Source organism: Rhamphochromis sp. 'chilingali' (assembly GCF_963969265.1).
Source record: "Rhamphochromis sp. 'chilingali' genome assembly, chromosome: 2".
NCBI classification, from domain to species: Eukaryota; Metazoa; Chordata; class Actinopteri; order Cichliformes; family Cichlidae; genus Rhamphochromis; species Rhamphochromis sp. 'chilingali'.
Window position 1 is genome coordinate 47885710 of NC_137930.1, and position 14697 is coordinate 47900406.

Below are 14697 nucleotides of genomic sequence, written 5' to 3' on the forward strand. Positions count from 1 at the left end.
TGTGCTGCCACTTCCCTCTGTTTGGTTTCCTGGTATGAAAAGCTGAGTATGGCATCGGGCCAAAGCTGGTAGGAAACTGGAGGCACCGCATTTGGTTTGAAGAGGAAGGATCCACTCCTGGAAAACAACAGCTATTTTAAATCAGGTCTGTAACAACACAGACAACTTCTCTGGGAGTGTTATCTATAAAGAGTGGAAAAGCTTTGTTGTTTCTTCTAAAATAAATCTTAGAAGGTATTTATTTGGCATGTGATGAAGGGCTTTTATACAGGGATGTTCCCCTTATTTTGGCATTTTATGTTTAATTGGCGCTGATTTTGCATTTGTGTGTATAAAAACATAAGAAATTGTAGTGTTTATTTGTTATTGCCGTTCATTTTATCCTCTATCTATTAATTAAGTTGGAAACTCACTTTAAGCCCTGCGCTTCAGTCTCCTGTCAGACCTTTTACTGAAGCCTTCGTCTCTAATCACTACAGTCACACTGAAACCGTCTCTCACACACGTCTCTTGTGACTAACGGTCCCTTTCTGTGAGCAGTCACTGTTAATGACAGTGCGTGACTGCTCATACTGACACCATCATCTCCTTGGCTCTTCCATCAAACACCACAAACTTAAACCCACACAGCCGTCCTTTTCTCTTTCATGTTGTTTCCCGGAGCTCTGGGTCCAAGCTTTGCTCACCTCTGGGCCTGAATGTTGATGCCTTGCTGAAATTATACCCCAGAAAAAGCCTTAGTCTCCCAGCATTTCACAGGGGCTGATGGCATTTGGGGCCCCAGGCTAAAACCTTTCATCTTTTTTTTTTAAGGAAGAGCACTGTTTTGGTTTCTTCAAACACACTGAGATAATGACTTAGAGACACATAGAACGAGGGGAAACGTCTGTCACACTGGCTGAGAGTGGGGGCTGCATGAGCTAGCATGACACTGAGGAGAGGTTTGCTGGATTGTAGGAGCTTATTGATGACTGTTTGGACTGCTGCTAAAAACTGAAGGAGCTTCGATTTAATTTGGGAGCTAAGTAAGTTTATTGCTTAACACGAATCCAGAAATGTCATTCTGAGAAAATACTGAGCCTGGATCTCAAAACACTTATCTGGAAACACCACTGGAGCTGCTTTTGGGTGCCAGTGTTAGTCAGTTTCATTCTGTGTTTTTTGGTCCAGACTGAAAGAATCCCAACAATTGCAAGTATGTATGTTCACGCTCTATAAAAGATGAATGACTCTTGCTCAACATGAGTTGTTGTGTGAGATGTTGTAACATCGTTGACAGAGTATACCGTGGCATTGTTTGCACATTTTGTAGTAGCTTTCACAATCCCTTTAAGGTCACCTTATTTAATGTCATATATTTGTGGGTGGTCTTTGTCCTTCAAGCTTGTGCCCTCTACCTGAGGCTTATTAACATCTGCTTGCTTGCTGTCATTCAGTTCATGTTTGTGTGCTGTTCCTTGAAGCAGCCCACTGTGGAGCCTCACAGATGAGGTAGAAATTCACTTTTTGTTATTGCACACTATAAAACGGCAGTCCCAATAAAGAAACCGATCCCCGCTTTTGAGCCCAAGATAAATATTTACGTTGAAACCAGAGTATATTTCTGATGGTAATGAACATAGTGAAGGCAATGGTAGAAAAATCAGGAGGGTGCGAGCTTGAAATAAGTACAAAAAAGCCCTATTATAGGGGGGAACATACAAATATGAAAAACCTGTGAAAATTTAGAAAAAAAAAGTATTTCATGACATTGGGCAATAATGTGAATGTAACGTGAGTAATAACATAACTGTCTCAAATACAACAAGCAGTAGTTTGGTTTGTGGCTGGAAAGAAGGGAGGAGGAGGAGGAACAGGATGAGGGTTTACTGGCATGTGGGCAAACCACAGGAAATGTTCCTGGTGATCCGGATCTGGGATTTCTGCCATTAGATGATTATCAGCCATGACTGTGATATTATTGCAGTTGAATAGCTAGCAAAGATACATAAATTCACTACTGACATTGAAATGTCTGTGAGTTCTTAGAAAGTCGCAAAGTGAAAATGTATGCTTCTTGAAAACTTCATGGATTGCTGTGTGTTGTTCTCCGGCACAGTTCTCCATATATCCTAATACTGGTGGCAAACCTTTCACTTTTCTTTTCCCAGACAATAAGTGTGACTCTGGTTATTCTCTGCCCTTTGTGGTTTGAAATGAAATATCTCGATGCAAATGTCTCAAAGCAATTAAGTGGTTTGCTAACATGCTGGGATTCTCACAGAATGGATCAATAACACTAAAGCAACTGAGCTTGAAGGTTAAGGTCATTAATGTTGCCATTATGTTTTATACAGGAATACCTTTTAATGCCTCCATTTGTATTTTGTGCACCTAAACCATTTCTTTTATGTACAGTAGACATTCTGAAAGTTCTAAAAGGGCAGTTAAAGAGGGTTTTGTAAAAGTATGTAAAATATATTTCATAATTCCTGACTGTTACTTGTGACAAAACATTTTTGTCAAACTTCCCTGTCACACAGATCTGTGGTTTTGCATGATTTTTAGAAGTCTTGTCTATGGGCGACCGTGGTTCAGGGGATTGGGAAGTTCATCTGTAACCGGAACGTTGCCGGTTCGATCCCCCAGCTCTCTTTGTCCTGGTAGTTGTGTCCTTGGGCAAGACGCTTTACCCTACCGCCTACTGGTGTTGGTCAGAGGGGCTGATGGCATGATATGGCACCCTCGCTTCTGTCAGTCTGCCCCAGGGCAGCTGTGGCTGCAACTGTGGTTTGCCTGCACCAGTGAGTGAATGAATAGTGGAATTGTAAAGCGCTTTAGGTGCCTAGAAAAGCGCTATATAAATGCAATCCATTATTAATCTCGTTGATCTCAGTTATGTTGCTACATGAAAAAGAGAAGAAGACGCAACATTATCTCAAAATTTAGAAATTAGCAGTTACATCAATGTCAGACTCTGAAGACTTGAGAAAACATCCAGCACCTGGAGAGCACAAACATCTGCCAAGCTAGCTCGCTCTCTGGGAAGAATTTCCTTTTAAGGGAGGAGCGTTGTAATCAAATATACTTTTAAAAAAGTTTGTAGTCCAGTTAAAACAAGCACAAAATGCAGGCTTTTGTTATTTTGCCTGTTCTAACCCATTTTAATATACTTCACATAATTTTGATTACAATTATTTGTTATTTTATGTGGATGTAGTGAATGTGTAACACTTATTTCATTGTTAAGTTAATTTGTTTAAATGTCCAGTAATAAATATCAAGTCAAAAAAGCTTTTCATCACAAGTTTATTCTGTTTTTAACATTGTCAAATTATTATTTACTGAAACAGTTATAACTTCTTACCGTAATTTGATGTCATACATCAACTATAATGTCATTGTAAAATAACATGATGCATAGAATCGTCATTTATCATGTACTAAATAATTTTAAGCTGTCAATGCAAACAATGGTAGTAAAAAGCAGAGTCTTAAATAGCTCCATATATCATTATTATCAGGTTGACCTTCAGATCAATTTATTGATCCTGAACTAAAGGTCAAGGGTCAAATGTGATGATATTTTAAATGCCTACACTGTACTTTCTATTTGTTGACAATGTCGATTTTCAACCAATAAATCGTTAGCTTGACCTTAAAAACATTGATGGATGTAAAACAAATTTTAATGGATTGTCTACATGACTCTGCCCTACACCTCTATAAAGTTTTATCAGAATTTATTCAAAACTTTTCGAGCTATCATGTTTACAGACAGAATGATTACATGCACACACACAAATGGTACCATTTAGAGGTAATAAAGAATACCTCCTCCTTTCTTCTGTTTTCTCCATCACTGAGACCATAACACCGATTTGTGTGTGTGTGTGTGCGTATTACCTTAATTACAAAAAATTTATTGCGGGAATGAACTGATAATTCATATACAACATTTGGACTCCAAAAGTATATTATCTCCTTTTAGTGTATATATGGGCCTAATATGGCCATCAAACAGACCTGGGGGGTCCATTATCAAGTCAAAACTCTGATTTGTCCAGTTAATGTTCCTCCACTTACAAAAGTGCACTTTCTTAATGGTAACTTTCTTATCTTACCAGTTAAGTATACCAGTTACTTGTATACTAGTTAGCTTTAAGCAGTAATGCAAAAAAGGGGTTGATTCTGGAGGCATTTTTGAGAGAGCTGGGAACCTTTGTGTTAGGGAGTTTTTATTGTTTTATTTGCTTATGCTTCAAAAGTTATGTTATACATATTTCACCAGACAGTTTTCTGTAGAAACAGGAAGCTGACCCTGTGACACTGACAAGAGACCAGCACAGAAATACATATCCGCAGAAGTTGACTTGCATTATATTATTCTTAGAAATTGACCTGCAACACACATACTCTGTGACACACACACACACACAGCTTGCATGCAGACAGACATCAGGACCTGCGTAACAGGAAATGTGATTATATTTGCATATTGACGATGTAACCTATAAAAATAAACGAATACTGCAGTTCGGTGTGATTTGCTCTGAGCTTTTCACCCGTGCCGCACGTTGTCAATCTTAAGTGTCTCAGTGTTGTTTACTCACCTGACTGTTTGTTAACTGTAAATCTCTGACACTTTGTAATGATATTGGTGTGTAGAGGCTTCAGAAAGCCATCAACAATCAATCTCAGACTGATGAAGTCACAACTTATGTGGCTGGTATGTACAATAACAGTTAAACTATGTAAACTTTAGAAATAAATACACGTACAAGAACATAAAAAACATTAATGCAGATGGCCGCCCCTCCCTGAGCTGGTTCTGCCAGAGGTTTCTTCCTGTTAAAAGGGCTTTTTTCCTTCCCACAATCGCCATTTGCTTGCTCACACAGGGTCATCTGATTGATTGTTTTGAGGTTTCTCTGTATTATTGTCAGGTCTTTAACTTACAATATAAAGCAGCTTGAGGTAACTGTTGTTGTAATTTGGAGCTGTATAAAAAAACTGAATTGAATTATATTGCTTTTAAATCTGAATGGATATGGTTTGGTTACATTCTCCATACAGTAACCGTATTTCACAAAAGCTGATAAACTTTTTTGTACTGGGCATTTCATGTGAACCAAATTACATGTGAAAAAGTTTTGAGACATACATTTTTGACTAAAATGAAAGCGTGTGTTTAAACTACATATGTCTGGCCCTCGGTGTCATTCTCAGTGTGGCGACTGTGGAAAAACAAACAAATTGTATGACTAGCATGTACATTGTTTACTCATTAAAATCCATTCTTTTAATGTTTTCCAGGGATTTGGGTCAACTTTTTCCTCAACATCCCCAAATCCACTACCACACCCCCCCACCATCTGCAGGAATAGTGGCGGGCTTGGGTTTCTGTTATGCTGGCTGGGTGTTAGTGAAGTCACTAGAAAAACATCAGTGGCTGCAGAGGGCTGCCCACAGAGGAAAGCATTGCGTGCAGAAGATTATTTTTTTGAAGGGACTCTGTTGGAGGATGATCATTTGGAGGATGGTGCTGTCGTGCCAGGGCAGTTTTAAGGTTCACCGTGTAGCAGTGTCAAGAGGGCAGCTTCCATATGCACCTTCAGCCCTCACTCAGATATTCAGGCGGCACATTTTACAGGCCTCAGTGGAGAACTGGAATTGCTCTTGTTTCCCACAATGTCTCCTTTTGTTTCAGCTAGTGACTGAAATATGAGTTCATGTGGCAATATTTTTTCCATCTTACTTGAGGTCAGGGCCAAACATGGCATGGAATATTTTCTGTCAGCCTCATTATACACGAATCCACAAGCTGACAATGACTAATTTTACAATACTGCAGAGACTAGGCAGCTTTTACATGTCTGTAGGTGTTAATAAGATATAAATAACTTATTTGTTTTGCTCTTCTTTAAAGGCACCAGATTTTGAGGATTTTTTTCTTTAGAGCTTGCACTGACTACTACAAATATAATCTACCTGCACTGTTAAATTTTAATTAGGCTTTGAGGATTTTTCTCTGTTTTGAATTTGCTCTAAACTTTAGCTGTGATTATGTGAATGAATGCTTACATGAAGCTACAATGTCTTCAAGCTATACTTAAACTCTGCGAAATAACAGATAACATAGTTGTTATCTGTTATTACACAGCTACATTTGTGTAATAACAGATCAGGTTTTGGTTTTATTTTAAATTTTGGGTTTGTCTGGTTGGATTTGAGCACATTTTTGTGAGGTCTTAAAGAGGTTGACTGGACTGAACTGACCCCTATAAATTTTTTTCAAATAGCAGGCTCCATCTGTATGCAAGATGTAGTACACTACGTGTGTGCTGCAGTCATATTTACTGTTTAGGATCTTATTCCATGTGGCATCATAAACATAAGAATGTTTAATGCAACCTTTTACTATTGAAATTGTGTGAGATGGTCAAAATGTTTGAACTGCTCACTGGATAACTTTTCTCAAGCAAAACTGCTTCACTACTCAGGTTTACTTAAGGTTAGACAGATAAAATGCTACAAAATAAAATAAAAATAAAGCAAGAAGCTTGATTTAAAAGTAATTAAGTTGAAAAAGAAATATTATAACAGTAGGCTACAATATTGCTCCTAATCCAAGGCAGTTTAGAAAGCTAGGGTTGTTTTTTTAAATTTCTTTTTAACAATATTAATGTGGCCTAGTTGTTACTTTTAGGACATAAAATAGGCGAAATTAAACTTAAAGTGGAGGAAAGGAGTTATGTGGAAGCTAAACTGAAACCCCCGAAGGAAATCTGGGCAGTTAAGAGGTGCAATGAAGGGATTACAATCAAAAAATGTTGGATATTATCACATTTATTACAACATGCGAGGCTGATACCCCGTCAACGCCCTGGTCTTTTAACTCTGGACACTCCCATTAGATCACTGAAGTCTGCAAAACAGATGCTCATAGTTTTCACGGTGTCCAAGTTAAAACATGGTGAAGATCAGGCCTTTGCAGTAGTAAATCACGATCACATCCCAACCTTTTTAAAACCCGTTTTTGTTCTCTGTGCTTTAAACCAGGAAGTCTTCTGATTGCTTTTACATGTTTATTCGTGTTTTATTTTAAAATCGATGACTTCACTTGAGTTGACCCAACTTTCCAAATGTATTTTCCATTTAATATGAAAACAGTTTCTCTATACTTACACACAGAGATATTCTCTTTTATAATAAAGGCTTTTGAGCATTGGATTTAGCAGTTTGGCTCACTTGCAAAGGCAAACTAGGCTGCATGCACTAGCATTAGTTTGGCACTCTTGTGTTGACGCATCAGAGTCGGTAGAAAAAGTTATGACGTGCTGCGGCGGCGGTGTCTCCATTGCAGGACGATCTCATTGGTTCATCGGTGATGAGGTCTTTGCTCGAGATGCCTCAGCTCGTGACGTTGGCGCGCGCTCCCCCTGACTGGTTGGCTGGTAGGACGGTCCGGTGAGCAGAGACAGAGGATGAGGAGTAAGTGAAGCGAAGACACGTTCAGCGGACAACTGCTTTTCTGTGAGTGAGATTTGGATTATTTTTGTATTTTATAACTGGTCCCATGAACATTATCTTTTATTCAGGTGGTAAAACAGAAGGCTTTACTTATAAAGGTGACATAGCCGGTTTCAGAGCTGAAACCTTTTAATGTTTTCGTGAAGATAAAAGAAGGCTTATAGTTTTCTGTTACTCAGGAAAGTTTAAGCTAATACGATGAGAGATTTGTCGGCATTTGTCTAACGACCGAGCTGTTAGGGAAAGTTTCTTCCGTCTCTTCAGTCTGTGCATTTGCTTTATTTGACGCCAAGAAATGTGAAAGGATCAATGAGAGTACTTTTACACAAATTCATTGAAAGTGTTTCGCAGACAGTTTTTTTTTTCCTAATAAATCTTATTTATTTATTCTGACTTGCGTTTTAACCGATAGTGTGTAACTTTCTCAAGCACAGACACATATAGATCGTTCGAGAGCGTTTAATCTGTGGCGCTCAGCTTAATTGTGATAGTCCTGTTGGGTATTTTCGACAGCTTTTAAGCTGAAGGAGCTGAATGAGCTTTGCTGCAGCCATGCTCAGTCTACCGCGCCCCCTTCTGGTCACCTGCGTGTATCTCCTGCTGCTGCCGGGCTGTCAGGGCAGGATCCTCGGCTACACCAATGGTTTTCACTACCAGGACATCAGCAACGGGAATGGACACGGAGAGAGTAGGTTGTCCGTGTGTTTGTGTGGACATGATTAACACATTCTGTGGTACATGCATCAACACACAGCTGGTCGGAACTAATTAGGATGTGGGAAAGCAGCTGTAATTTATGAATTTACAGGCAGTCATCCAGGGCTAACAAAACAAATACTGTTAGTAGTGAGCGATGTGTGTTTGTGTTACATGTAACATGTGTTTTTGGGATATTCTTTTATCTTCTTTTCTCCACATTTCGGTAAACACATCCATGTTTCTGTAACTCTAAACAGACTTTACAGACTTGAGTATCGTCTAATCAGATTTGCATTGTTACTATGAAACTCAAAATAATTTGGCAAATGGTAAACATGCATGCCGACTGTGCACTGATTATCATAGTTTTTATCTGTAAAATACAGGCTAATAATATAAACCATTTGGGTGAAGGCACAATTGACCTTCATAGACTTCATACAGGAGGACAACGGGGGAAGGTACAAGTTTATTTTGCTGTGATGGTGGTAAATTTCGATAAAAACCTTCCATTTAGACTGGCTCTGTTTGCTTTAATTCGGCCTTTTAACATGTTGTCTTTCTTCTGACTTTTCTAGTTTATTTTAATGGGATTCGTCTCCACGTGGAATCCCCTCAGTCTTCAGTGTCAGCCACTAGGGGGAGCACTGTCACCCTTCCGTGTCACTACCACTATGAGCCTGAACTGACTATACCACGCAAGACCCGTGTCAAATGGTCCTGGTTGCCTGCCAACACCATGACTCCACAAGTTTCTGCTGATGCCTTCTTCAAGGAGACTGAGGTTATGGTTGCCATGGGAAGCCGCCACCGCAGCTACGGCAGCTTCCGTGGCCGCGTGCGCCTGCGACGCTCAGCGCCAGGGGACATGTCTCTAGTAATCAATGAGCTACAGGTCAACGACACAGGAAGATATCGCTGTGAAGTGATTGATGGCCTGGAGGATGACAGTGTGACGGTGGATCTGGAGCTACGGGGTAAGATTTTTGTTTTTGAGTTTGGGCCTCAACGTGAGTCAGGTTGGATTAATTCTTGTGGGGGCCACAAAAAATGCTGTGGACTTTTGGTTCCAAGAGCAAGAGGGAGCTGAACTCAATAAAATCATAAATCAATCAAATCAATCATCTGTGTTAGAATGGAGACCTCTCTATGGTTTCACCCTACCGTATAGCTGGATTAGGCTCTACGCTTCCAAATAATAATGGTACTTCTAATAGCAAAAAAGTAAATTATTATTTGTTTCCTAAATTATGAATTGATTTTATATTTGAAAACATTTCCATAGGACCATATAAAATGTACAAAATAAGTGAAATGAAGCCCAAGTCTTATATGCTGAATGAGCAATTTTCAATAAATGGGTTTAAAATCTGAGCCCAGTATCAAGTTCTGTTTGATCTCCAACAGTACATATTGCAAAACAAATATTTAATTAATCACATTACCATAGAATAGCAGATTATGCATATTATTTTAGGGCCTTCAACAGCCCTGAGTACCAGAGACATCATAGTATTTGAAATCATCAAATAGATTAACAATAACAGTATCTAGTTTCATCTAGTATCTAGTATCAGATTGGACTTGCAGTTTTGTTATTTTTATGCAGACAAAGTTTGTGATAAACGTTAACTTGTTAAACAAAGTGAAAGCTTAAGAGAGGATTCACTGTAAAAGGACAATGAATAAGTGGATTTATTTTTCATAGCAGCTTTATAGGCTATAAGGTGCTCTTGTTTGTAGATGTATTTTAAGAATATAATAATGTATTTTGGTGACCCTACATTTCCCGTGAAACTTGTGGTATAGCTGTGTGCATGTTGGACTCCACAAGACCTGTCCTTTGTCACATTGTCAAGGCACAGTCATGCTGCGGAGGGTGTCTTGTCTCAGGATCTTAGTTCTACTTTTTATAGATGATATGATTTTTTTTTTTAGCATAATCAAATGATAGGCTCCAGCTTGAGCTGTGTGTGGGGGAGAAATAGCACTTCCACATCTGAGGCCAGGGTGAAATATGCCCACTCTGTGTTGTTGATGACTGCTGTGGGGGACTACTACCCTACTTGGAGGTGTTTTCATGTGAAATGGCACTTTATAAATGGGAGTCAAATGTAACCTATTTCCATCCAACAATCTTCTTTTTTTTAAATTTGCAAAACAAAAATGAAAAATGCTGACTTTATTTTTTTACCAGTCATAAATGAAAAAAAAGAGGATTTTCTGAACTCTACATTTCAGAATATACTTAAGATTTGACATGAGCATTATTTGAGTTGTATTTTGGGGTTTTCTGATCATGTTGAATTAAAAAAGAAATGTACTCATTGAGAAACTGTTGTAATACATTGTTCCTTCACATACAGGTGTGGTGTTTCCTTACTACTCTCAGAAAGGACGCTACCATTATAACTTCTTCAGGGCCCAAAAAGAGTGCCAGGATCAGGATGCTACTTTGGCTACATTTGAGCAGCTCTTTACAGCATGGGAGGAGGGGCTAGACTGGTGTAATGCTGGCTGGTTGGCTGATGGCACAGTGCAGTATCCAATCACAATCCCACGTGATGGTTGTGGGGGCAAGAACTTGGCTCCTGGTCTACGGAGCTATGGACAACGAGACCGTGTCCTTCACCGATATGACGCTTTCTGCTTCGCTGCGTCTGTTAAGGGTGAGTATGAGCATGTTTGAGTTCATTTTTTTACATCTAAAAATTCCAGGTCATTACAGTTTCTTCAATGATTATTCTCTTCTGGATAGGGACAGTTTACTTCTTAGAGAACACAACCAAGCTCAACTTCACTGAAGCAATCCAGGCTTGTTCCAGTGATGGAAGTCAGATTGCCAAAGTGGGCCAGCTGTATGCTGCATGGAAACTGATGGGATTGGACCACTGTGATGCAGGCTGGTTGGCTGATGGAAGTGTCCGTTATCCTATCACAAAGGCCCGGGCTAACTGTGGTCCATCACAACCAGGTGTGCGTAGTTTTGGGTTCCCCCCTCAGTACCTGAAATTCGGTGTCTACTGTTATCGGTCGATGCTCTGTTTTAACGCGGGACAAATTAAACCATACTAATAGTGAAGCAGGTTAAAGCTCTGCTTGAGAGGTTAGCATTAGATATAGCCTGGATGCAAATTAGCAGTTAGCCAGTTTATTCCTCTCTGAGCTATTTTAAAGTAATGGAATTTGGTTTATCTCTCTCCATCTCAAATAGACCAATGACACAATTGACTATGAAGCAACTGTTAAACTAACTGTGGACATCAGTCTTGCCGACATGTCATTGTTAAACATGTAAATCCAAAATCATGGGTGTTATTATGTTGCTGCAAGAGCATTCACTCTTTGTTCCATCACGCTTTTTCCTTCACACCTGTCACTATCCATTTGACAGTTGTTCCTGTTTGGTACACAACAGATGCTGATATGTCTGTGGTCACAGCTGGGTTTCCAGTTTATCTCAGAGGTGTTAGTTGGGGTTATCATCACTGTCTCAAGGCTCACCCATTGTGCTAGGTATTGCCAAAGTCCCAGCACTGGGACTTTGGCAATACCTAGCACAAAAAAGTAGATGTGTACATATATCATTAGAGTTGGAGGCACCATTTATTTGACCTGCAGAGAGTAAGTTTGACCATAAACTCAGCCTGACACCAAACAACATGAAAGTACCCAGACAAGCAAATGTTCATATACTGTTTGCCGCTAAGTGCAACATGTCTCAATCACAGCAAAATCTTGCAGTAAAATGCACAAGGCCATTGTTTATTCCTGCAATTAAATGATTTGTGCTGTCAGTTTCCATCTCTGCTAATTTAACTTTAAACTTTCTGCAGCTATTTTGAAATTTGGTTGAAGGTTTTTGACATTGATCCACCACTAATACTGATTCATTTGATGACTCATTTCAAGCTCAGGGAAGGTGTACAGACTCAGAAAAGTCCTCTTCCCATCCAAAGTATTTCACTGGTGTCCAATCATAGCTTTCGTTTATATTTCTCAACCATATAATTCAGAAGTTTGCACTGACCCTTTAACCAAAACAATACAAAGATTAAAAAAATAATCAGTTGTAATAGCTTTATACCACAACCACAGGCTTTTGTGGAGCATCTTAATGGTTAAGGGAGTAGATTTTATTTCCCTCTAAGATCTTTCCAGCTGGTCTGCAGTTTTCTGTCTTACATTTGAACATTTTATACAAATATAATGTGTTTCTTTTTATTTTTAAAGGCTGATTAAGAATTGTGTTCTCTGTTGGAGGAGGAAGTTCTGGTTCTCGGTATTACACTACCCTATTTATGTTCATTGTCAAAAAATATTTACATACAAACATACCTTTTTTGTTTTCATTATGTCTGTGCATTTGTACTACTTTCTACAAACTAATAAAAATACTGCTGTGAATACACTTTCATTTGAGTAACATTTTTTTTATGTGGGTGGTGTTACTTAAACAAATTCCTTTAAATCCTGCTGTTAAAAAACCTACGTTAACATTTTCAATTGTTTAACTACATCAGCGACTTCAACACCAGTGATGGGTGATTTTTCCACTTCCTCCCCAGACTATGCTTACAGTAAAGAAGGCATGGTACTGAGGATCTCCTAAAGGTGTTCTTCCTAACTATATTCTCGGTCGAAGTCAGGAGTGTCCCATCTCCACTGTCAACGGTGTATGTAGAATACCACTTCCCCTGATGGTAGGACCTCAGTAACCATGCTCAGGCAGGGTACACTGGACCCTTGATTTGTTCCACTCACCCGGATTTGCTGAACCACTCTTTGTTTGGCCCCACCGCCAGGGAGACATGGGAGACCGTATCAGGGGCAAGTTGGCCATAGCTCATGAAATCTTGCACAAAACCCTCCACCGTGATGCGGTGTTGATTCACGCAGGGGTATACAAAATAGAAAAAGAGTGTCAGAAGCTGAACATTTAGGATAGTGTGAAGCAGCTCATAGGTCTTTGACTCACAGATTACCTTTACACATACTCATATCATCATTTGAAACTTTGGCTTTATTTATTATGAGCATCTAGTGCTGTAAAGGAATATACAGAAGGGGAAATAAGTTTGCTCACTTCTAAAGAAATGAACATTCTCTCATTTTTATGGTAGTTTCATTTTAAGAGAGAGAGATAGACAATCAAGAAAAAACACAAAATATATAAAAGTTATAAATTTATTTGCATGTCATTAAGAGAAAAAGGTATTTGATCCCCAACGGAAAACTCGACTTAGTACTTGGTGCAGAAACCCTTGATGGCAACTGCTGGAAGTAGGAAGACGTTTTTTATAGGTGTTCACCAGGTTTGCATACGCATCATAGATTTTCTGTAAGATTGAGGCCGAGTGTCTGGTGACTATGCCACTCCATGACCTTAACTTGTCCTTCTTTAACCACTTCTTTGTTGGCAGTATGTTTTGGTTCATTTTCATGCTGGAAGACGCATCCATCTTTAGACCTCTGAAGGAAGGAGGTTCTCGGCCAAGATTTTACAGTATGTGGTCCCAACTTTGGCTCCTGAATGTGATGAAGTCGTCCTGTACTATTAGCAGAAAAACAGCCACAAAGGATAATGTTTCCACCTCTGTGCTTGACTGAGGGGATGGTGTTCTTTGGATCATACTCAGGATTTTTCTGTGGACAGTTGTGCTTTATCTATACTTGATGATTTATTGATTGTGATGTGAGACACAGCCAATAGGTGGGAGACTGAACTCTGTCTGGATTGTAAGGTTCAAATACTTGTTTCACTCAGTGACATGTGAACTTTTATGTAACACATTTTTTTTCTGGATTTTTGAGTAAGTATTTTATCTTTCTTTATTAAATTGTAACTACCATAAAAATCTGATTAAATTTTTTTCATTGTAATTGAGCAAATCAATGACGCAATCTTACAAATTCAGCAGGGGACCAAGTAATCATTTCCCCCATTTCATATATATATATATACCTTCACCCTCCACATCCTCCACTCCCTTCACCCTTCTGAGCCCTTTTTTGCCGTCATTGTGAATGTTGGGTATCGAAGAATCCATAGGTCCCTCATCCTATTCATGTAGCCCCTTCCGGCGGGGTTACTTGCGTAGTAGCATTCCAACAACGCCCATCGATGCCTTCTTGTTCCAGTAGCCCACTTTTCGTCAGGGTGTCCTGGTTCCTCAACACCTGATGCGGACCTTGTTGATCCGGGCGACATCCGAGCCGGCATGCCTTCATATTTATCTGTGTCGCTCATGTCTGCGGTAGGCTTGCTTCGATAGGCAGGAATCGAACTTGTGATCCTCTGTTCCAAAGGCATGTAGTCTAACCACTACGCTATCCAGCTGCTGTATATATATGTGTGTGTATATATATATGTCTATCTATCAAAAAATACGGAAAGTGTGAAAGGCAATGAGTGGTTCTTAGTTATGTTTCAATATTTTGGATATCCTTTAATATTGTGTGATTTGCAACTCTGAAACACCTTCT

The 14697-nt window shown here is 39.3% G+C and overlaps 1 protein-coding gene across 2 annotated transcripts; it reads left to right on the forward strand.

The window, feature by feature from the left end:
• The first annotated feature begins 879 nt into the window (after positions 1-879).
• hapln3 (hyaluronan and proteoglycan link protein 3) lies at positions 880-12621 on the forward strand. 2 transcript variants are annotated; one of them, XM_080876409.1, is made up of 6 exons: positions 880-1025; positions 7346-7515; positions 8026-8200; positions 8790-9188; positions 10578-10880; positions 10976-12621. In XM_080876409.1, the coding sequence occupies exons 3-6, from the start codon at positions 8047-8049 to the stop codon at positions 11284-11286; spliced, it is 1167 nt and encodes a 388-aa protein (XP_080732535.1). In that variant the 5' UTR covers positions 880-1025; positions 7346-7515; positions 8026-8046; the 3' UTR covers positions 11287-12621. The 2 variants fall into 2 exon arrangements, with proteins under 2 accessions (XP_080732535.1, XP_080732534.1); XM_080876408.1 differs by having other exon boundaries at positions 883-1025; positions 10970-12621.
• Positions 12622-14697: the final 2076 nt, after the last annotated feature.

Coding starts and splice junctions, on each gene's coding strand:
- hapln3 (XM_080876408.1), top strand. CDS start 8,047: ATGAGCTTTGCTGCAGCCATGCTCAGTCTACCGCGCCCCCTTCTGGTC. Junction 9,189..10,577: donor GGTGGATCTGGAGCTACGGG/GTAAGATTTTTG, acceptor CTTCACATACAG/GTGTGGTGTTTCCTTACTAC. Junction 10,881..10,969: donor CTTCGCTGCGTCTGTTAAGG/GTGAGTATGAGC, acceptor TCTTCTGGATAG/GGACAGTTTACTTCTTAGAG.